Below are 21,690 nucleotides of genomic sequence, written 5' to 3' on the forward strand. Positions count from 1 at the left end.
AAAAAAGATAGCATTATTATTATTATTATTATTATTATTATTGTTCCTTCCTAGTGTAGCAGGATAACTGATATTTAGCGTTGATCCAATCGAAAGCCCAAGCTTTTCCTAGGCTCGAATACAGCATCGCACGCTGTCGTTTCTTCTTTTCCTTACATTTCGGCAGGTGCTCTAACTTTTACTTTTTTATTACGAAAAAAGGACAGAAATCATGTCTCCAGATGCGAATCTCGATTTTTTTTTTTATTTCTATGAATATTGCTTTACATTTTTGATTACTCGTTTTTTCTCCTTTTATGTCATCCCTTTTTGCTACAGATTAGAATAAAGATTTATAAACCCATTATTTTTCCCTAATATACATGTTAATTAGGGTAAATTACATTTAACTATTATAAACGAGTGTAAGAAAATTAATATATTCAATTTTGAGTTATGATCCTATATATATATTATCACAAAGTTCCTATATATATATTATCACAAAGTTTTCTCCTTTTAGATAAAATTCAAATATAATTGGATGTAAATAAATTAGATATGATTAGATCCTCATATTTCTTAGTGCACTGCAAGTAGAACAAAGAATGGGAAGATGGGGAAGGGATCAAAACCAGTCCAGTAGATGCAAAATATAGCTTAAACATGCAAACTTTCATTTCTAAAATCCTGTTGGATTAGGTTTGGTATAAGAAAATGAAAGCTGAGACCTAGTCCTACCAAATGGAATCAACCCAAACTCATGGAGTTAAGAATGAGTCTAAAGATTGTAGAAGAGCATAGGTAAAGACATACATGTACGCCTAAAGTCAATGAACAAGACCAGACCAAAACTTCAAACAAGTTCTCTAGTTCAACATAAGGAAGATTGACTTGCTTCAAATCCAGCTTTTTCTTTACAACAACAGTTTTAACATTGTTACACTATACAGTGTTATACAAACAAGCCAAGATAAGGCAAATCGTAAATAATGATGATGATGAAGATATCGACTATTTTCACAAGCTACAACTCTTATATGTGTGTCAAGTAGTGTACATACAACAGCACCCAAGGCCTCTGTATAATGAATGAGACTTTAATCTAATAAGGATCAACAAATGAATTAAAAAGAAAAAAGAAGAAAAAGGCCTCAAAGTAAAACTGCAAATGGCCGAAAAAAGAAAAACCTAAAAATCTTCAAAAATAAACTAAGTTCATGAGCATTGTTATGATGGAGACATTGGACTATGCGTTTCCAAAGACGGTTGTTTTCTTTGCAATCTCCCTCTTAACTGCCTGATCTTTGCATCTACCCGTGCTGTGAACCCGATCTTGGTTTTCTGTCTTGCCTTTGATCGCTCCCTACTCCACATGCGTTGATCCTCAACGTCTTTCCTATAGTACTTGATCTCTTGGATGATATGATGATCCAATGGGTGGAAACATCTCTGGAAAGATATATGGGCCATGTATGGGAGATTACAAGCAACTGTTACTAAGAGGGTGGCTGACCAATAGATGGGTGCAGGAGCAAGAGCTTCCACTAGAATTTGGTAGGCATTACCAGAAATAGTGGGAGATACCATGCCATAAATAAAGAGAAACAAATACCAAGTGACAATGCTGCCCCATATGAAGAGGTGTTGGATCCATGTGAAGTGGCTCATAGTGAGTGCAATCTGGCAATTGAGAGCCCAAATGATGCAAGTGAACATTGTCGTGCCCAAGGCAGCCATATCAGCAGTCTGGCCTCCAGCACGGAAAGCTTGGTCATAGAAGATGATAATATTGAGGAAGAAAATGATGAGAGAGGAATATAGACCATTGCCCATCCATCCAAGTATTCTATACCAGTCAAAAAACAAATTTCTAGGTCCTTGCTGATATAATGCAGGAAACTGCAACATGAATAGGCATGCATAAGTGTTGTAATAAAGTCACGTGCAATATGGATGAATTGCTACAAAAATATTGTCTACAGACTAACCTGTAAGCAGACCTCGGAAGAAACATCTTGCTCAAAAACTCCTAGTGAGATTACAGGCAATGAAGTAAGAACGACATTGAACAATAACATGTACCAGTCGTCATAAACTGATTGTCCAGAAAAGCCTGTGAATGCCTCAAAATAGAAGAGGGTGAGGCCAAATGCTATATTCTTGTAGAAGAAATAGCAAACCTGAATCCAAAATACCAAAGTTTAAATGGTACAGCATTAGAGGAGAACCAAGCATAAAAAATGAAAGAAAATGAAACATTCTTGCAGACAAATCCCTATTAATTACCATCTGTGCAATCCTCTTATAACACCAGTGTCCATGGACAACAAGAAGTCTTTCCAAGAAACGAAATTGGGCAACAGAGAAGTCACTGGCCATTACAGCCTGCAAAAGGGAACAAGTTGTAATTCACTAACATGCAGAGACAACTTGTCTTAAGAAGCATCATGTCAAGATAGACAGCCAAAGTCTAAAATATAATAATTAAATACATCAAACAAGATACAGAAGGAAACGATTACCTGCACTTGAGATAATGTAACACTGAACATTTTAATAAGTCACTGCTCCTAAACATTTCTGAGTACAGTCAAAAGAAGCCTAACAATATCTTAATCTCCCTATGAGGATGGTTGTATATAAACTGCTAAGTTTTACATCTGCTACTAATTAAATAGAAGAGCAGCTGACAAAGAACCATGAAGCTCAAAAACTTGACTACATCTTCCTCCAAGAGAGAGAAATATATATTATAAATGCAGAAAAGGACCAAATGAGCAAATTCCCATCTAAAATCCAACTCTAATGAGATAGTCTCTCCTTTTCTACAACTCATAAATATGAAATATCCTTAACATAAAACTACATAAAATTTGGTACTACCATTAGAGAAATTATATTGCAAAAAGTGAAAATGAAAAATAACAAACAACATTGAAGCTTTCTTTTTTGAGGCAAAAAACAGGTTTGTATTATAGCAGCATTGTGTAGAAAGAGAGTTAGATATGTTACCAACCTGCATACCTTCCACGCCACTGATGCCGACACCAATGTCAGCTTCTTGAATCATTCCAACATCATTTGCACCATCGCCAATTGCTAAGGTGGTTTTCCCAGTTCCTTCTTTTACTAGTCTTGTTACCTGGTACCGAAAATAAGTACTAAGCAAGTAGACTACAAAATAATATTTCCACTATCAGGAATGTCACCTGATTTCCTTGTCTAAAAGATTAAAAGAAGCTAGGAGGAAAAGAAAGGAAAAAGAAATCTTACTAGTGCCTTCTGCTTGGGAGACACACGACAGCATATGACAGATGCACAATCAACCGCTAAGCCTAAGAATTGCTGCTTCATATCATCCCCCAAGGCATATGCTAGAGTCTTCCCATCAATGATCAAAGCAAATGCAGCATGTGGATCTTTTTCTAGTTTGATCATTTGTGAAGCATTGGTAATTTGCATCAGTATATTCTCCTTAACTACCTGATCGGTAACAAAAAGCAACGCAGTCTAACATCAAATGAAACAATTTCCTGAAGAAAAGTTCCTGTCCTATTTCACAAAGAAGTGCATACCTCTTTGGCATCTGAACTAATTGCTGTAATACAGATCTGCTTCATGCCTTGTCTTAGTAAACTGCAAGCATATCTGCATCACACAAAGAAACTTTCATTAAATTGTTTTAATTGAGCATCTTTCCATGAGAAATCCAATTTCAGGTTCCCAAGAGAAGAAAGATGCACTGAAAAGAGCCTAATATTAAATGGTAAGAGACAGACCCTATGTTTATAGCAGTTTCCATCTTGTCCCCGGTCAAAACCCAGATCTTCAGACCAGCTTGTGCAAGTTTATCTATACATTGTGGTACCTGAAATGAAGAGAAGTTAAATTAGGTTGAAGTAAAGCAAATCAGAAATTTCTTAGAGCAAGCAAGCAAGGATAACACACACCCCCTTTTGCAATTTGTCTTCCACAGCAGTAGCACCAATGAGAATCAACTCTCTCTCCATCATATCTGCCACCTTTTCAAGCATTGCCTCTCTATCAGCCCCAATAGAAGTTTTTGCTTTCTGAAATTCATTGTTCCATGCAGAATACTCAGACTCTTCGAGCTTTCTATAAGCGAGCGCCAATGTACGTAAGCCGGCTTCTCCATACTCATTCAAATGCCTAGTAGTATCTTCCTCATACATTTTTCCATTCTTTGATAACCGATCAAAAATAATGCTGCATAAGCCAAACAGAGAGATAATTAACCAGTCAAACATAAATCATCAGGCCATTTAAGGTACGGATTGGAGTAGGCTACCTTGTTCATCTGTTTAATACCTTTGAAGAAGTCAAAGAAGCAATAGAGAGACTAACCTGTCAGCACCTTTACACAGGAGAAGAATCTGCCCATCTTCATCCCTCACAATTACTGTCATCCGCTTTCTTTTGCTCGTAAATTCCAACATATTTAGAATTTTGAACTCCCTACAAGAAACCAAGAGGACCATTATGATGCTAAAACAAAAGGAATTCAAAAGTGATTAGCAAAGAGACACTGTGGATTTGATCCAACCTTTCAATTGGTTGTCCTGAAGACGAATATCTTTCATGGATAAACACACTTGATTGTGTTCTTTTAAAAAACTCAAAACCAAATTCTCTGGCTGCCACAAGAAAGGCTCCTTCATCAGGTGACTCTGCTTCATATGTATAACTGCTGGTCTCTTCATTCAGCTCAGGGATAGCAGTGTGACAAATTGCTAATATTCGGAAAAATAACTTAATGACGTCTGCTTTAGGCTCTTTCAACCAGTTCCCTTTCATGATGCGGCTGTCCTCAAAGCTAAACCCTTTTATGGGAGATTTATAATTCTTTTCATCTTTGGAAGTAACAACAGTCTCCAGTTCAATTTCTTGTTGTTTGCCTTTTTGCCTGGAAACAGTTGATCTTTCTACATCCTGATCCTCAAGGTCAATAGCCATCTGTTGTGCAGCAGCAAGTTCAACTTCACTAGAGCGCACACCATATGCAGTACCAGCAATGGAACATTTAAGAAAATCCATCTGATTGCAGGTCAAAGTGCCTGTTTTGTCCGATAGGATTGTATCCACCTGACCCAACTCCTCATTTAAATTTGATGTCCGTGCTTGAGCAGGATTCCCTGTTTCTTCATCATACATTTGTATGTCTTGATTAATAAAGGTTGCTTGCAAAACCTTCACCACCTCAATCGAAACATAAAGTGAAATAGGTATTAAATAGCCATAAAGCATGAGGGCGGTGACCAGATGTGTAACCCCTGATACAACAGGCTTTTCTGGATTATAATAATCATCTGTACTCTGGGGTTGCAGATACCACCAGTCTGGCATGTAGAACTTTGTTTTCACAGCAAAGCCTATGGAGCTGATCAACGAGATCACCAGAAGGAAGCTGAAAAGAACATATATTATATAATCCATTTTCCTTTCTATTCTGCTTCTCTTTGAAGGGGACTTCGTGGCATTCTGCATGACTTTGCTATCATGACCAGTGAAAATCACAACCCCGTAGACAAAAGCTGTATTGCGCAGCTTTGAATCTCTAAGGAGAATCTGGCTAGGGTCAAGAGGATAGAGTTGACGTTCATATTCAAGATTACCAACAAAGGTGTAAAGGCTGGGGTTCGGATCTTCACATTTAATTGTTCCTGTGAAGTTCTTGAAAGCTTCATCATCATCCAAAGGCAAGGTTACCTCCAAAGCTCTCTTTACCTTCAAGTTTGTCTCACCATCTAAATTCATAGTCTCCACGTAACAAATTCCATCCTCATAACTTGATGACAAGAGTAGTAAATCTGCTGGAAAAAACTGATCCTTTTCCACTTTCACCACATCTCCAACCTGAACCTTCTGCCACGACTTATTACCAAAAATGCCTTCCTCTTTATGAACGTTTACTTTCCGAGTATTAACCTTCATATCTTGCATAAACCTTCGCCAATCCTCCAAAGCTTCCTTTGCCATGCTAAGCCCTACAACAAAGGCCAAGGGGGCTATCATGCTCACAGCAGAAAATGGCGAAAGGGGTGTAACTGAAATAATTGCAGCTCCAAGGAAGTACAAATTGGCAACTCGGTGGAATTGTTCATACAAAGCTTTTGGCAAGAAAGTGAGAAAATTATATTTGGTTGTGGATATGTAATTCGACCGGTAATTTAAAGGTTTTTTCTTGTGCATAAGAGGTTGGTTGCAATGCACAATTCTTGAGTATCCAGGCCCTTCGATAGAATGTGGCCCCTCTTCAGTAGCACTTGGCCTAAGACATGAGAATGTATAGAGATGACTCCGCCGGATCCTTGCTCTTATCCTACCCCCTGCCATCTCTTAGAATCAAGCTTTAAAAAGCAACCAGCGCCCAACTGTCAAACAAAGAGAAGCTCCAAATCTAGCCTTCCCTGGTGGATATTAATGCAGCCACTGATTCACAGTTCCTTGCTTTAGAACCTGATTTCAGAAAACCAAATGGAAATTAAACGTAAGTACATAACTTATATACACAAATTGAAGCTTATAACAATTAAAGCTCCATATAAAATGCCAAAAATTCTAAAACACAAACATTCTGAAAATGTGATATTTAAATTACATTCAACATTCTTGCTTAACCCAGATTTGAAAGTCTTACGACCTTTAAAAGTCTAGGAAGAAAAGAGAAATTAAGGGAAAGATGAGAACAAATCTACATTGGTGAAAGCTACAAAATTGACCAAATAAAAAAAAGATCCTAACGTAACAATTAACAGAAAAAGCATCCATATGGCCAGTCCCAACGTATCCAGAACTCAACATAAAAAAATACCAAATTTTGATAGCTGGAATAAAATTCCCACACCCAATTCCACTTTTCACCTCAAATATCCAAATAAACAGCTAACCTTATTGAAATCATGAAAACAAAGAGGTGATGGACAAAGGAGCAATGCCTAGCTAAAACTTTAAATTTTCAACAAATGAGCAGATCATTGATATTTGACCCAAAGAAAGAAACCCAGATAGTCAAAGTTTTGAAAATTTAACCAAAACAACAATTTATAAAACCGAAAAAAAAATTCAAGAAGAAAAGGGAAGCCATAATAAAAAGTGGTACCTTGAATCTGGAGGCTGGTTCATCTTCAATTCAAAATCAACAAACCCAAAAAAACAAACCCACTTGCGAAAACCATTGAAAAAGAGTAGACAATATCTTTTGCAGATCAAGAAATAGGGAGAGACAAGCCAAAAAGGAAACGAGTTATTATTTATGTTTAATTTTGATTAAGGGAGGAAATCTAGAGAGAGAAAGAGCACAGCCAGGGTTTTAGGCTTAGGAGAGAGAAAATTTCTCTCTCTCTCTCTCTCTCTTTGAACCAATGACAGGAATTCCCGGGGTCCCCTTGCCTTCTATAAATAATACTTTAAAAATATTTATAATATTTATATTTTTTTCTATTTTCCAAAATTCCACTTGTATTTTCTCTTCGAACTTCATTCAGTTTTTCTTTTTTGAAATTTTTAAGCTTTCTTTCTTTCTTAAATTTGAACATAGATCAATTTTTTGATCGGTTCTTCTTTGTAAAGAACGACCTGGCTGCCTATCAACCTTTTTTTTTTTTTTTTTTTAAAAAAAAAAAAGAGCCAAAGGAGAACCAGTCCTTTCTAAAGTTTTGCTGTTCGTGGGCCCCTATTTTGTCCTACGTGGCAGATCCTTCCCTCAGTCTTTTTACTCTTTTTACTTTTTATTTTTTTTTTCTTGTCCCTCTGTCTCGGTTTGGCAAAATAAAAAGAAAAATAAAATATACTATACATGCCACTGCCAACAATTTCGTGTATTTAAGTTTTCCGAGTGAGGTTTTAGACAATTTAGACATGTGGGACCCACCTAATGTTGAGTTAGGAACTCCTGGACATTAAATATCTTTACCTCCGATGTTAATGGGATGCAGAGGCAAGAATAAATGATTTTATTTTTTTTTGCATAATTTTGATTTAATAATTAAATTTTCCTAAACTTAAATTGAGAGCTTAATTTTAGTCAGAGGCTGGAAATTCGGGCATCTTGAAATTGTCTTTGTGGAAACTGATACTGGGTTTTTTCTATTTATGCCGACTGAAATTGTCCACTACACTCTGGTGGTGAAATTGTAAATAATTTCTCATTTCTTTGTTCAGTTGATACTATTAAAACGACGTCATAAGTCATTACCGTGTTTTGCTACCTGTTTCTAGAATGCAGCAAGCCGTGATTTGTTTAATTGCGGGTCAACATTGGAAACACATGGGGAAGATTGAATTCGTAATGTCTGTTTTCCCACGAGAAGTCATCAAATCGGACGGTGGTGAATCAGCTGGTGATTAAAAAAATGGTAAAAGGTGGGACACCACAGCAAGTTCTCCCACTCCTTCCCTCCCATCATGATCGATTATTTAGTCAACTTAAATGATGCGGGCTACAGCCTGCTTGTGGAAAAAAAAATAGAAATACAAATTAATATTGTTAGGTATGAGTGGTAATTTTTTTTAATCTTTGAGCCAATAAGAAAGCATTATTTTAAACCCATTTTTTCACGTTAATAAAATTGAATTCTCTTAAGTTAAAAGTTTCTTGGTCAGCTCGTTGTTATTTTAGCAAAATATAATCAAATTAAATACTACACATCTTACATAAGAAAGAGAATTTTGCTTGCTTTTACTAATATATGTTTTTCTTTCTTATGCTTAAGAAGTGGGTTTGAATTGAAGCATTCTACTTGGATGACCTTTTAGGCCTTTTTACTATTTTTTTAAACAGTAACTGGGATATTAACTTATTCTTTGGTCTAAACAATGATTTATATTGCACATACAATTTATTTTTAAAATGTCGCAGCATAAGAGATTAAAAATTTTATAAAATAAAATCATTATAAATGGTTTTAAAACATTAAGGACGTGTTTGGTTTGAAAAATGGAACAGTCGTTTCTCTCCAATTATCATTCTTGATATAAAATATTTGATTTAATGAAATGGCTATTATTCAAAATAGCCATTTTAAAAGGAATCTTATTACCAAGGCTCTTTCGGTAATGACTATTTTGAATTATTGAAAATAAAAAAAGAAGTTAATTAGATAAAAATATTTTTTTATAATTTAAAAAATTATCTTATAAAATAAAACTAAACTTATTTTTTTCCTCTCTTCCTCACTCTTTTCTCTCTCTAAAGCATAGAAAATACAAAATGTTTTACTTCATTTTCCTAAAAAAGGAAATGAAAATATTTAAATATTATTTAATATTATTATGTGAATATAATAAATGTAATAAAGATTATTATTTAGTATTATTTAAATTTGATGAAGAATATATTTTGCCTTTTAATATTAAATATTATTTAATTATAATAAAAGGTTTAATAATATTAAATATTATTAAATTATAATAAAAATATGTTTGTATTTTGGTGAAAATATTATTTAATTATAATAAAAGGTATTTTGATTTTATTACTTAGAGTATTTTTATCTTTTAACAAATAAATTTTTTAATTTTAATAAAAGGTATTTTTATCACTAACCACTAATTCCTTAATTATTCTTAAAACTATTTCTGTCAACCAATCATTAGACACTCTTATGAATTAAATTATATAATAACTATTACTCTCTTATTCTATTCTTACAGAATAATGATTCTATTCTCTCCTTATCCCGTTATATCAAACAAACGTACTTTGATTGAAAAAAAAATCAAAATTAAATAATAACATGATCTAAATTAAAACTTTTTTATTAAATAATAAGTATCATTAAATAAAATACTATTTATTATTTTATATCACATTAACATAAAGGATGAAATGTTATAGATTTATGTTATCATGTTATATAAATATATCACATTGTTATTTATTACAATATAATAACATATCATGTTAATATCATATAACATAAAATGATAAATAATAATTAATTATAAAAATATTAAAATTGAGATAAAAATTATATATATTTATTTTAATTTTTATAAATAATTTAATTTTTTAAAAAATATTATATCATTTTATTATTTATTAAAAAAAAGTATGGGAAGCAATGCAGGACCTATTTCTCGTTCTAAAATGTTGAATGCTGCTAAGATATTTGAGTTGATGATGTAAAGGCATACGATACAAAGAGATTTCAACGGCGTTGGCCGCCAAGTAACGACTCTTCTTTCTTTTGAAAAAGATGATTAAATGCCTGGCATTGATATTTTATTTTTCAAAAGTAATAAGGCATTGATGCCTAAAAGTGAAATAAATACTTACTACTACTTAATCTAATAATAGTTAATTAGTCCTATCAGATATAGATCATCTCTTTTTGGCATACTTAAATTAAATCATTATTAAGTTTTCGCAATGATAATTTGTTAAAACGTTGCATTCTGTCTACAGATTAAGATTTAAACTATAATTTCAAAAAATGTGGATAAGGCAACTAGTTCTAATTCATGATAGTTGTATCCTACCTATCACAATTATCCAAAAAATATGTGGTTGGCTTTGATTAATTCGTCAATCTTGCTTCATAAAAACAGCAACAGCAACACTATTTTATTTGAAAAAATACATAAAGTTAAAGATACTAAATCAAATTAAATTTATATATTGAGATAAAAAAAATAAAAAGAGAGGACTTCCTCCAGTATTAATGAAAACCAAATCCTATACTAATGATTAATTTGTCAAAAATGGCCACTATGATATGAAGGATTAGAATCTTTTCGATTCATAGCTGGTGCATAATTTAAAAAAAAAATAAATTTATATTATTTTCAGTGTGTACTTTTGCATAAGAAATATTGTTGACCGCTTAATATTTTCTAAGTTTCGAAAAAGGGCCGGTGGCCTGCAAATTAAATTATATTTAAAGTGGTTAGTGGTTGATGGGCTCCACTACATTAGCACGCTTTTATCAACATTGTACTCGATTTACAATGCGAAAGGAGAAGGCTACGGTCCAATCATATTGTACAAATAAAACGTGCCATGTTTGAAAATTTTGGCGAACAAGCTTCTCGCTTTGTGGGTAAAGGCTGGTCATTTATTTCTGGAGGGGGATAAGCTCGGATCAAAGCTAGGCTGTAAATCCCACTATCTAAAGCAGATCAACTCGGTTTGGTGAGACGTGTTAATTTTATTTTAATTCATAACATAAGAAAAGATAGTTCGAATATTAAACTTTTTATTTTCCCATTTTAAATTATGAGTGATATTCGATTATTCTCAGTGACTTTATTGGTCAATGGGAGAGCAATTTCTCTGCAACATCCTTTATTCACTTTCCTTTACGTTTTCCTAAGTTAATGGTTTTTTCGGATCTGCCGTAGACTTTCGTGGAAATTGATGCAAATGGACCACCATGATTCCAGCTTTGAATTTTTTTTTTCTCTGGGGTGGATTGGACATTGGAATTTAATTTCATCCCATGATCTTCTAGAAAAATGAATATTAGGGTCAAATTAATTATGCTAATTATACAATTAGTAGAAACATAGACATGAAAATTGTATATACTGCACCGAAGAAGAAAATGGAAGAAAAGAAGCCAGGTTTGGGTCCATGGTACTGGTAAGCCACAGCATCCAACCCGCAAAGACAAGACAAGCAGCTTGCAATCTAATGTTTCATTGACCCAACAAGACTTGTATGATAGCTATAGCAGTATAATACACGACTCTTTTTATCTGTTTTGCTGAAAGAGCCAAAGAAGTGACAACCTAACCATTAATGAATGTGTGATCCACTGTCAGTCCTAGGCATAAAGAAATTCAAGAGGGCCGGCAAAGGTTTTTGCTTCTTTTTCAGCTTATTCGAGGGCTTGTGGCAATCAACTTTTTCTCTAGTAGGCAAAGGAAAGAGGAGTTGAAATGATGAGAGCAAGTGGAACAGATAAGATTCATCAAAGATTTATTTCCCCTTTGGTGCACGCTATGGTCCAAAATATTTGGCATTGTAAATTAAGCCCAGATCAATAATTGAGCAAAAACTGACAGAATTGCTATCTCTTTCCATTATTTTGATTGATTGGATGGAAACAAAAGCCCACAACACATTGGGGGTGGGGGGCGCAGTCATCTATCAAGCTCAGAAAAGAATAAAAAGGAATTACATATAGAAGAACCAAGTGGCAACTGCCAAAATGGGATTAAATCAAAGTGAAGAAGGCTCTGGGAACACAGATATCATTTTAGAAGTGTTCTTGTCAAGTGTTCACGAGCTGTAGCCAATGCTTGACTTATTGTCTGCAATGTTAGAATAGAAACATAAGCCCTATTATTGTCATCAACAGTTCAGATGACTTAAGATGGGCATAAAATAGCTATAAATCACTCTGTTTGGGAGAATATTTGAAGTTGGTGTTAGGCATCTCATGATAATTAGCAAATTTCAAGGATTTGAGATCAGTCTGTTTTGGCAATCTCTTCATTTGAACACAGAAAGCAAGATTAGAATAATGTCACCTGCTCAGACAATGGTGCTGAAACATCCATGTTTTGGATTGCCACCTTTCCTGCTAGAACATTTGCATCTGTTTCGAGTATCATCCTGCCCCCCACAAACAAAAGGAAAAATCCATGATTTGTACATTTTTTTGCAGGTGAATGAGTTGTGCCTATCAGATTTTCATTGTTGATAAAAGATAAAGAAGCTCTCTTATATACATAAATAGTGATTATAAATTGGGGGAGCTGTTCAATGATGGACATTGACATTGGTGGCATTCTCATTATGATCTTGGTCTTAGTGATGTGATGCTTGAAACTAAGAGAACGGATATTTATAATCTTCCATGAATTATAAAGGCAACTTATTGCATACCCTTGATCAACAATTTCATCAATGCATAAGAAGATGAGATCTAAGTTCTCAAGTGCCTCCCTTTTATCAATAGTGTTCCTACAATGAGGGCACAAAAAATTGGTGATATAGAAGCATAAAATTAGGCATTAAAAATCAAAATTATAAATTGAAGGCCATGAGCTAAAAGCAAAAGCAAAACCTCAAAAGAAGAGAAATTGCATCATAAAGCCCCTGAAGCACACCGGCTAGGACGAGTTCATTTTCATCATCACCCCCGGTTACAAAGAAGTGGAGGTCCTGGACAAACTTATAGATAACAATGTTGCTATCAAACATTGTGATTTCAGCTGCATATGACATAGAACACATCAACACTGCAAGTCTCAAGCTTAAAAAGAAAGGGATTGATCAAGATTTCAGTATATACCCACCAAGAGGTTCCTATGAGCTGATTAATAAGATAATAAATTGCACTTCAGGATTAGCCAGAGGTTTCTTTTAGTATATGAGTACATAGTTCAGCACTGCATAGAGCATAAACTCAATGCAACTCAAATCTTGCATTAACTTGACACAGAAAAAGAAACTGTTGAACGTGATTAAGGAGGAACAAAACCCCATGTCGATTACCTTCTGTGCGAGCATTTGATTTGAGTGTCTTTGTGAAGAGAGATTTTTCAAAAGCTAACTTGGCACTATTTGTTGGCCATTCATTCGAGTAGTACTTAACTGCTACACGTTTCCCTTCAGAGTCCAGAATAAGAATGTTCTTTACTGCAGGGCATGAATCCTATAAAACAAATAAACAACAATAATTGAATTATATTAAGATAACATGATCCTACAAGTTCACCATTCAGTTAACTTTAAATTAAGCCCAACATTTTCAGATCCACTCAAAAAAGCATTATCAGATTCACATTGTGCAACCTACTAATCACTGTTTAACATCCATTTCTTTCATGTAACAATTATAACATGCAGATCAATGAGAAAAATACAAGAATATTTACAATCCAAATGCAACCAAAACAAACACAAAGGGAAATGCAAAGCATTAACAAAGAAAACTGAATCATGGGTAAGGAATAAGAAAGAGAGAGACTTACGTACCCTAGAGGAAAAGAAGCGAGCCATGTTTGAATGAAGAGAAGGTTGCGGTTAGTGGGGCTTTCAGTTATATGTATGTGCAAGTTGTTTTCATTTTGGTTGAGGTGGATAAAGAACCATTTTGAATGACTAAAATAGCCCAATGGAGAGAGTTTCATGGAATATCTGAACATTTGGTCAAAATGTTTAGCTAAAAGAAAGGAGAGGGAATAAAAGAACCGTTCATCTTAAAAGTTTAATTTCACTGACAACTCCAATTTGTATTTACATTGTTTAATGTGACATGGAACTTTCCAAAATTGCACTATGGTATAACCGGTTATACAACACCTCTTTTAACACTTTTCTGTCCAATTCTTGATGGACAATGAAGGTTCTGATATCGGTTTTTCCAATGAGGATGACTCTTTTGAAGATGAACAAGTTCAAATTGTTCATTCTTTGCCTTATTTTCTATTGGAGTTAATCGCTGCTGGTGCTTCAAGCTCCTTTGCAAAAACTACAGTTGCTCCATTGGAGCGAATCAAGATACTTTTGCAGGTAAAATATGTGAATTCTCTGCTAGTTACTCTCTTTTTTTCTTTCAATGAACCATTTTTTCAAGATTATAATTGTTACATCTTATAAGAATTTTGTTCACCTATGTGTTGATCCATGTCTTATTCATTGGTCCTTATGGTTGCTTATAGCATTGGATATCAATCAAAGACTGTTGTCAGGCAGTGTTGATTTGAGCCTTTTCCAGTTGTTACAATGACGATTTTTTCCCTTTAATTTCTTCCAATGTTCATGAATCTTAGTTTAGTTTTGAGATGTTAAGAATATTTAGGCAAAAAAAGAGCAGATATTACCATATATGAATTTACTTACCTATAAGAAATTTTAAAAACTGAGCTGATTGCATCAGGTGTAAATGATACAACAGCAGGTTGGTTAAATTTTACCGGTTATCTGGATTGAATGAAACAATTGGCATGGTGTAATGAGATCTTATCATTTCATTCAATATCCGTTGTTTTCTGAGTGCATTATGAAGTGTATGACTCCTTTCCATCTAATGCCTAGTTTTATTGTTGGCTGGCATTGATAGACTAGGGCAGAAGGATTTCATTCAGTTGGGGTGTATGGCTCATTGAAGAAGCTAGTGAAGTATGAAGGTCTTAGGGGGCTATACAAGTAAGTTCAGCAGTGCAATTTGAGTATTGCATTCCTTGAAACAACCCTTTTTTAGTATCAAAATTTTAATAATTTATATTAATATCTCCTTTTCTTGCCAGAGCAAATGGTGTTAGTATCCTTCGAATGTTACCCCATTCTGCATTTCAATACATGACATACGAACAATATCGGAGTTTGCTGCACTACAAATGCCCATCTGTAGGAACAGGGCCTCTGTTGAATATTTTAGCTGGCTCTGCAGCTAATGGAACAGCATTTTTATGCACTTATCCCTTGGATTTGGCTAGAACGAAGTATGCTTACCAGGTAGTTAGTTTAAACACGAGACCAGGCATATGTAACCATTTCTTCACTAACCTGAGAATCTATGCTACGACAGTAATCAACAATCTAACTTGTAGACATTGCAAAGTTTTCATGTAGAACTCCAATTTCAGCCATCAACTAGAGGCATTGTGTTTGATGGATAAGCCACTTGATCCATGAGGCTGATTCTCTCATTGTTCATTCTAAGCTGATGTCAATTTCAAGATGATTTTGTTTTCTTTGTTAAGGTGGTGGATCGAAGTCAAAGTGGCAGTTATGGTCTTAGATGTATCCATTCGGTTCATCCTGCACACCAAGGGATAAAAGATGTCTTCAGGACTGTCTATAGAGGAGGTGGAATGCTTGCTTTCTATCGAGGTGTAGGTATGCTAGGCTTCTGTTCTTACAAAAATGTAAACATTGAAGAGAGCTTCTTGACAGATTCCATCAATAATCATTATATTTTAAAGATCAGGTCCAACACTTGGTGGAATCCTCCCTTATAATGTTTTAAAATTCTATGCTCAAGAAGAGCTCAAGAGATGGGTTCCCAAAGAACATCAAAGCTCCATTGCATTGAATCTCTCTTGTGGCGCTTTGGCTGGCCTATTTGGACAAACTGTCATGTATCCATTGGATGTTGTTAGGAGACAGATGCAGGTAAACCAATTAAATTTGTCTTCTTTTAAGCTAGAGAATACTAATTATGTGTAAATTTCTGCTGTGATCTTTGCCAGCGATGTCACTGTGTTGAATGTCGATGATAATCATACATAAGTGTTTTAACTGCCTTTTTGTGTTCATACGTCAAATTCAAAGCTGTTTACTTTGGTGATTAGTCTGATTACTACAGGTTGACATTCTGAATCAGAGTGGTGCCAGGTACAATAACACCATTGAAGGTCTCACAGCCATTATTCGTGATCAAGGATGGAGACAGTTGTATGCAGGCTTATGCATTAATTATATGAAGGTAATTTCAAGATATCCGTCGCTCTTTCATAAGGGCTTGGACTTGAATCTAAGATAACTTTAAGCTATCAGTTTCATAGTGCCTTTTAGGTAGAAAGCTTGGAAATGTGCAACTCAATGACTAATTCATTTGGGATATAATTATGTTCTCCTAAAAGAAAAGTTTAATTGGACCAAAATGCAAGCCGGCTGTTCACTTGTTTGCAGAAACTGGAAGATCTTTTGCTAGATTTGAAAGTAACATGAAGATGAATTTAACAGTCTAGCACCCTATCACAATCTAAAAATCACTCTGTTGCAGGTTGTTCCTTCGGTAGCCATTGGTCTTGCATCATTCGATGTTATTAGGTGCTGGCTTCATATCCCATCCTAGCAGTTTTTGATCAGTATCAGCTGCAGAAAGAGAAGGTTTTCCATTTTCCCCTAGAGAAAAGTAAAGATTGTTCGAGGTGAAACACCATCTCAAGGCCAGCTAGGTGTGATCTGCTTTGGAGGAGAGCATTTTCATAGACTAAGCAAACAAAATGTTGATGTTGCTAATACAGGATTGTCTAAAAGAGCAAACCGCAGCTTTCTGCAGTCTATGTTGATCTGCTTCTTGCTGGATTAGTTATTTTGTATCAAAATCTGAAAACGTTCTTGTTTATAATATAGTTGCGCAAGAATGCAGTTGCAGTTCTATTTCAAGAACATTTAATTATTATAATCCATTCACCATTATTCACTCTCTCTAGTCTGTAACATGGTCCAAAATTTCACACGTTTTAGATGAGCAAAGTTTGAGAGGTAAGAAGAAATGGGAGGGGTTACTCCCAATAAATAATCCATCCAACCATTGGAATTGGAAAGAGATAAAAGAGAAAAAGAAGTGCATTTGTTTTAAACAGAAAAGGTTATCATAACAGCTAATTACTAGTAGCAGAACACATTTCTGTAGCTAAAAATGATTCTCCACACTCTTGGGCATTGCAACAAAAGACTACTTTAAAAACAAGTTGAATTTAGTTTTTGTACAAAGGGATGGCTAAGGGATTTTGATTCTAATCAAACTCTTTGGAGAATGTTGTGAACACTGGGCATTGAGCAGCTTATATCAAGGCCTCCGAGGTTTATAGTTCAAGGGCTGTAAATGGAAGGACCACACTTGCATTTCCAACTCTCAGGCTCATAATTTGCATACTGCAGACCCACGTGGCTGAGCTTGCTAGTAGTAGGCACTTGAATGGCTTCACATGGGATGCAGCCATAGCATTTGTGTTCACAGCTTGGAGGACTTGATCCTATACCCTGTTTGCTCTCCCCTTCCCCATTTGCTTCTTCATCTGTGGCAGCCGTTCCTCCCTGGCTTTCAAAACTCTGCATAGACACTTCTTTTGAGCTCGAACTTGGGCCCGAGGAATCTTGCAAAGACTGTGGTCTCTGGCCTGTGACTAATAAAAGTTAAGTTGGATTAGTACAGCAATTTTGGATGGCTATTGAACTCACAAAACGCACAAAATGACTACAGCTGAACTGGCGGATGAGAAAACAGGCTCTACTGCCAAGCCAAATGGTAGGTCAAAGGTTAGAGACTGTTGAAGATAGCCAGTAGATAAGAGAAAGTTATAAGGGGAATTTATTTTGGAACCGGATTGATGTCAAAAGTGATGGCATGATAATTAAGGTAGCTTAATAGACATAATCATTGCAAGAAAAAGAGTGAGGACCCTTTTGTGATGGATGATAAGAAAGCAAAGGCAGGCAAGTGGCTTAGCTAACCTGGCTGATGAACACCAAAACCATCATTTGGTGCTAAGGGCCTGCTTGCTGCAGAAGTCCGGCTTACTATTTGAAGAGCTAACAGAAAACAAAACAATCTTCCCGGCATTTCTTCAAAACCTCAAATGGTGATGTTGATTGACTAATTATGATGGCAGTGTGAGAGATCAAGGGAGCTAAAGAAAATTAAGCACTTGCACACTTCAAGAGGCCATGCATGACTGTTGGAATATAAGGCAGTGGGAAAAGCCTGGCAACCGGAAATCCCATTTCCCAACGTCAAGTAGCAAGCCAAAACCTCTAATATTTCTTGGGTTTTTCTCTACTTCTTATCTTGCATTGCCATGGAGATATTGCTTCACAAGCAAGTGATTCTGGTTTCTTGTCATATGGCTAAAAGCGCCAGTAATTTCACTCCTCATTTTTTATTTTGACAACTCAGCTTGGAAGCCTTTTGATTAATCTGTTTCTCTCTCTCTCTCTCCCCCCTCGTAGCCCATTGACCTCTTGAAGACTTGCGTCTCCGCACAAGCTAACTTCTGTCTCCACCCTTCGAATCAATCTACTAATATAGTACTCTTTGAGGTGGTGCATTAGCCCTGGATAACAGCTCTCTCGTTTGGGTCCCAGAGACCTAAATATCAGAAGAAATCTTAGCTTTGCCTAGACTGCAGTGCCTTTTTACCTCTGATAGTTTTATTCTTATTAAGGGTAGGAAAATCCAGTGGCAGAGTCCCATTTATGTAAAGAAAAGCATCAATGTCTGAGACATCCAGGACTGCAGCAATTTTAATGAGTTGGTTAAAAAAATTACTACTTGGGGTCAACGTTTCAAGCTAGGTTGGTGGGGAGCACACAGGGTACTGCACGCTTGATCAAATCCTGATCGTCCATTTGGACAATCAGCCAAGATGGCAATTAAGAAATTTTGTGGTCCCTGATTCATTTTTAGTTCTCCAGATGTGCACATTTAATAAGGAGTAGCAAATCCTACCAGACAATATCACCATCTTATTTCATTTTGAGTTTTCGATTTTCTTCTAGTGGTGAAAAAGCACCAGGAGCTACCCAGTAAGAATGCAAATATCTCAAAAGGCCGATTCCATTCATTCAATGTTATATCTGAATGTTAAAATTTGAGGTGATAGCTGTGAAACTGAGCCATGGAAGCAAAGCTCGAAATAAGGAAGTCTTGATTGCACCACTCAGTAAACCTTTCTAACTCTTCAGCTGATAGTCTGGGCAGTAGGCTCTGCTGCAGCCTAATGTTCTATGAGCTCACGAGGAACTTTCCCACAATGAAAGGCTGGGGGCCGGGGACTTTAAAAGTTAGTCAAATAACCATCAATGAAATCAAAGTAGGCTCTGGCAAACAAAAAATGCTTTTTCTATGTTTTCTATGGATTTGTGACTGGCTATAGTGATAAGATCTTTCAATGTACGGTACTATCCCCAGTCAGCATCTTTTTCTATATAAATAAAGGTGAGACAGATCACTGCTGATTCCTCAATTATCACTGGAGTATAAAGACAAGTCTCTGCTCTTAAGCATCTTGGCTCTTGCAGACCATCCCATATTAAACACCACTTTGCCCATGCAAAACACAGGACACCAACACAAATTGAATTATGGTAAGGAAAACTTTATTGTTTTAACCTACAGGAAATCGTAAAAAAACTCATTCTCAGAATAATCTTTCATATCATTCATTTTCACCAAGCACACCCAAAAGCATGATAGACAACTTTAACTTGGCTTAAGTAGCCCCACCTGTTTCTAATGGTATATTGCATTTGCAGACTTCGAAGCCAGCGAGTAAAAATTAAGCAAAGACTGCTTACAGATCAGTCATCATTCCCTTCATATTCCAAATATCCAAAAAAAGATGCATTCGATAGCCTACAGCATTCAACCTCATCTGAAAGACAAATCTGGATTAGGTGCAACTGAGCTGATATTATTGAGATAAAAGGCTGAGCTTATCATTTTTGTGTTGATTGATGAGTGCATCTCATAGTTTAAAGGCTGCTTTACCATTCTTGGTGCGTGTTTCCAAATTTGAGCTTTACCACAAACACTGTCTAGTGCCTGCCTAGTTTAGTAGTTTAGTTTGAAAGTGCAGAAAGGTCTCATGTCCGCCCCATAAAGGGTCCCTCGAAATAATACAATATATCCTTGTTTGCAAGTTGAATCATTATATTCTTAATAAAACATCTGATAATGTTTAATTGCTATGATCTCATGAATTGATGAACTAATCTGGGTATTCTAGATCCTATTGACCATAAATTTACAACTTCCACTAGAGCCATACACGCACAGAGAGACCATACTCCTTTTCTTTTTGTCCAAGAAATTGGAAAACTAAAAAGGCATACTAAAATCCACCTGCTCATGACTGAGTTGAAAGAAGCAAAGGATGTTCTTAAGCAGCTTGTACTAGTAGTACTTTTTGATACCAGTTCTAAAATGCTAGCCTTCTGGACATGCCCTTAAACTCCTAACAATTAGTACTAACAGCTAAACAAAATCTAGCTGAAAAATCTTGGATCTGACAAATTTCTTAGCCATTTGATCCCTGACTAGTATTTCTGCAAACCTTAAATTTCATTCCTTGTACACATAAAAAGACCACCTGTCCTAAGTCCGAACCATAAAAAAAAAAGACCACCTGCCCCTGGATAAGTATATATTCCTAGACGACAAATGTTATCTAACAGGATAACCACATCCTTAACTGCTTACAAGACACGTTACCATTACTGGTGTTCTACAAAACCATCAATGAAAAAGAGATGACCGAGATTTCTGTATCTATTCCAGTGATAATGCCTAATTTCCTAACTGGAGCATTTGAAGGCAGAATATTGCACACAAGTTTTAAGTGGAAACGACCCCAACCATAAAATTGAAAATAATATCAAAGCCAAATGCACATAATTATGACAAATTGGAGCTAAAATGTTGCAATTATATGATTATATTAGTAGTCTCAAAAATGCAACGTATTAATACCAAATGGAAGTCCTCAGGTGTATGTGCATGCAATAACTGCAGAGCAATAAGCAGTTGCCCTGTTTATGACATGTATAAGTAAGAGCAGTAACCACAACTTGAACTAGCGTGCCTCGTCTAATAGAGGTGAAAAAAGAAGGCTATCACATCGCCACATCTGTTATTCGCCACCTTCCATATGTGAGTAATATATGCATGTTATTGAAACTAGCATAACAATCGCCATACTCTTTATGATTTATGCGTTCTCACACAGGTTAATACAGCTCTTCTGTCATGTGACTTTTACAAGATTATGCCCTAATTGATTTTTGGAAGTTTGAGACATCTGTTTATGTTTCAATGCCATGTATGCAATATTTTACCCAGATGATAAGTTTAGATGCTGATGACTATAAGGAATTTGTGTTACATAGACTCTGTCAAAGAACACTGGGCACCATTAAGATAAAGAATTCCTAACCTAACGGGAGGGAGAGAGGAAAAAGAATATTGGGAAAAGACAAGTTACTTGTCAAACACAAGAATCAAA

At 35.4% G+C, this 21,690-nt stretch overlaps 4 protein-coding genes across 5 annotated transcripts; 1 reads left to right on the forward strand and 3 right to left on the reverse strand.

Moving 5' to 3' along the window:
• Window positions 1-873: 873 nt before the first annotated feature.
• On the reverse strand, window positions 874-7,400 carry LOC110424024 (putative phospholipid-transporting ATPase 4). 2 transcript variants are annotated; one of them, XM_021438490.2, is made up of 11 exons: window positions 7,103-7,400; window positions 4,547-6,459; window positions 4,348-4,458; window positions 3,933-4,209; window positions 3,762-3,850; window positions 3,558-3,630; window positions 3,256-3,492; window positions 2,999-3,124; window positions 2,269-2,367; window positions 1,971-2,162; window positions 874-1,881 (listed from the first exon to the last, which is right to left on the reverse strand). In XM_021438490.2, exons 2-11 carry the CDS (start codon window positions 6,334-6,336, stop codon window positions 1,210-1,212), a joined length of 3,666 nt encoding a protein of 1,221 aa, XP_021294165.1. In that variant the 5' UTR covers window positions 6,337-6,459; window positions 7,103-7,400; the 3' UTR covers window positions 874-1,209. The 2 variants fall into 2 exon arrangements, with proteins under 2 accessions (XP_021294165.1, XP_021294167.1); XM_021438492.2 differs by having other exon boundaries at window positions 3,256-3,465; window positions 7,103-7,397.
• A 4,609-nt stretch (window positions 7,401-12,009) lies between these two features.
• LOC110424075 (coatomer subunit zeta-2-like) lies at window positions 12,010-13,976 on the reverse strand. Its single transcript, XM_021438567.1, has 6 exons — window positions 13,931-13,976; window positions 13,448-13,607; window positions 13,017-13,164; window positions 12,836-12,913; window positions 12,478-12,562; window positions 12,010-12,258 (listed from the first exon to the last, which is right to left on the reverse strand). Exons 1-6 carry the CDS (start codon window positions 13,952-13,954, stop codon window positions 12,199-12,201), a joined length of 555 nt encoding a protein of 184 aa, XP_021294242.1. The 5' UTR covers window positions 13,955-13,976; the 3' UTR covers window positions 12,010-12,198.
• Window positions 13,977-14,287: 311 nt separating this feature from the next.
• On the forward strand, window positions 14,288-17,005 carry LOC110424398 (mitochondrial carrier protein CoAc1-like). Its single transcript, XM_021438953.1, has 7 exons — window positions 14,288-14,467; window positions 15,018-15,103; window positions 15,205-15,412; window positions 15,661-15,796; window positions 15,888-16,072; window positions 16,266-16,385; window positions 16,686-17,005. The coding sequence occupies exons 1-7, from the start codon at window positions 14,288-14,290 to the stop codon at window positions 16,755-16,757; spliced, it is 987 nt and encodes a 328-aa protein (XP_021294628.1). The 3' UTR covers window positions 16,758-17,005.
• Window positions 17,006-17,342: 337 nt separating this feature from the next.
• On the reverse strand, window positions 17,343-18,571 carry LOC110424076 (EPIDERMAL PATTERNING FACTOR-like protein). The gene is made up of 2 exons (XM_021438568.2): window positions 18,143-18,571; window positions 17,343-17,814 (listed from the first exon to the last, which is right to left on the reverse strand). The coding sequence occupies exons 1-2, from the start codon at window positions 18,249-18,251 to the stop codon at window positions 17,501-17,503; spliced, it is 423 nt and encodes a 140-aa protein (XP_021294243.1). The 5' UTR covers window positions 18,252-18,571; the 3' UTR covers window positions 17,343-17,500.
• Between the last annotated feature and the right edge of the window lie 3,119 nt (window positions 18,572-21,690).

This window comes from Theobroma umbraticum, unplaced genomic scaffold, assembly GCF_002168275.2.
Source record: "Theobroma umbraticum cultivar Fairchild unplaced genomic scaffold, ASM216827v3 scaffold_204.0, whole genome shotgun sequence".
Classification (NCBI taxonomy): domain Eukaryota; kingdom Viridiplantae; phylum Streptophyta; class Magnoliopsida; order Malvales; family Malvaceae; genus Theobroma; species Theobroma umbraticum.

Coding starts and splice junctions, on each gene's coding strand:
- LOC110424024 (XM_021438490.2), bottom strand. CDS start 6,336: ATGGCAGGGGGTAGGATAAGAGCAAGGATCCGGCGGAGTCATCTCTAT. Junction 4,210..4,347: donor CTGTGTAAAGGTGCTGACAG/GTTAGTCTCTCT, acceptor TGGCTTATGCAG/CATTATTTTTGATCGGTTAT. Junction 3,631..3,761: donor GAAACTGCTATAAACATAGG/GTCTGTCTCTTA, acceptor TGTGTGATGCAG/ATATGCTTGCAGTTTACTAA.
- LOC110424075 (XM_021438567.1), bottom strand. CDS start 13,954: ATGGCTCGCTTCTTTTCCTCTAGG. Junction 13,165..13,447: donor ATCAAATGCTCGCACAGAAG/GTAATCGACATG, acceptor TGTCATATGCAG/CTGAAATCACAATGTTTGAT. Junction 12,259..12,477: donor CAGCACCATTGTCTGAGCAG/GTGACATTATTC, acceptor CTAACATTGCAG/ACAATAAGTCAAGCATTGGC.
- LOC110424076 (XM_021438568.2), bottom strand. CDS start 18,251: ATGCCGGGAAGATTGTTTTGTTTTCTGTTAGCTCTTCAAATAGTAAGC. Junction 17,815..18,142: donor TTTTGGTGTTCATCAGCCAG/GTTAGCTAAGCC, acceptor AACTTTTATTAG/TCACAGGCCAGAGACCACAG.
- LOC110424398 (XM_021438953.1), top strand. CDS start 14,288: ATGGACAATGAAGGTTCTGATATCGGTTTTTCCAATGAGGATGACTCT. Junction 14,468..15,017: donor GAATCAAGATACTTTTGCAG/GTAAAATATGTG, acceptor TGGCATTGATAG/ACTAGGGCAGAAGGATTTCA. Junction 15,797..15,887: donor TGCTTTCTATCGAGGTGTAG/GTATGCTAGGCT, acceptor TTTAAAGATCAG/GTCCAACACTTGGTGGAATC.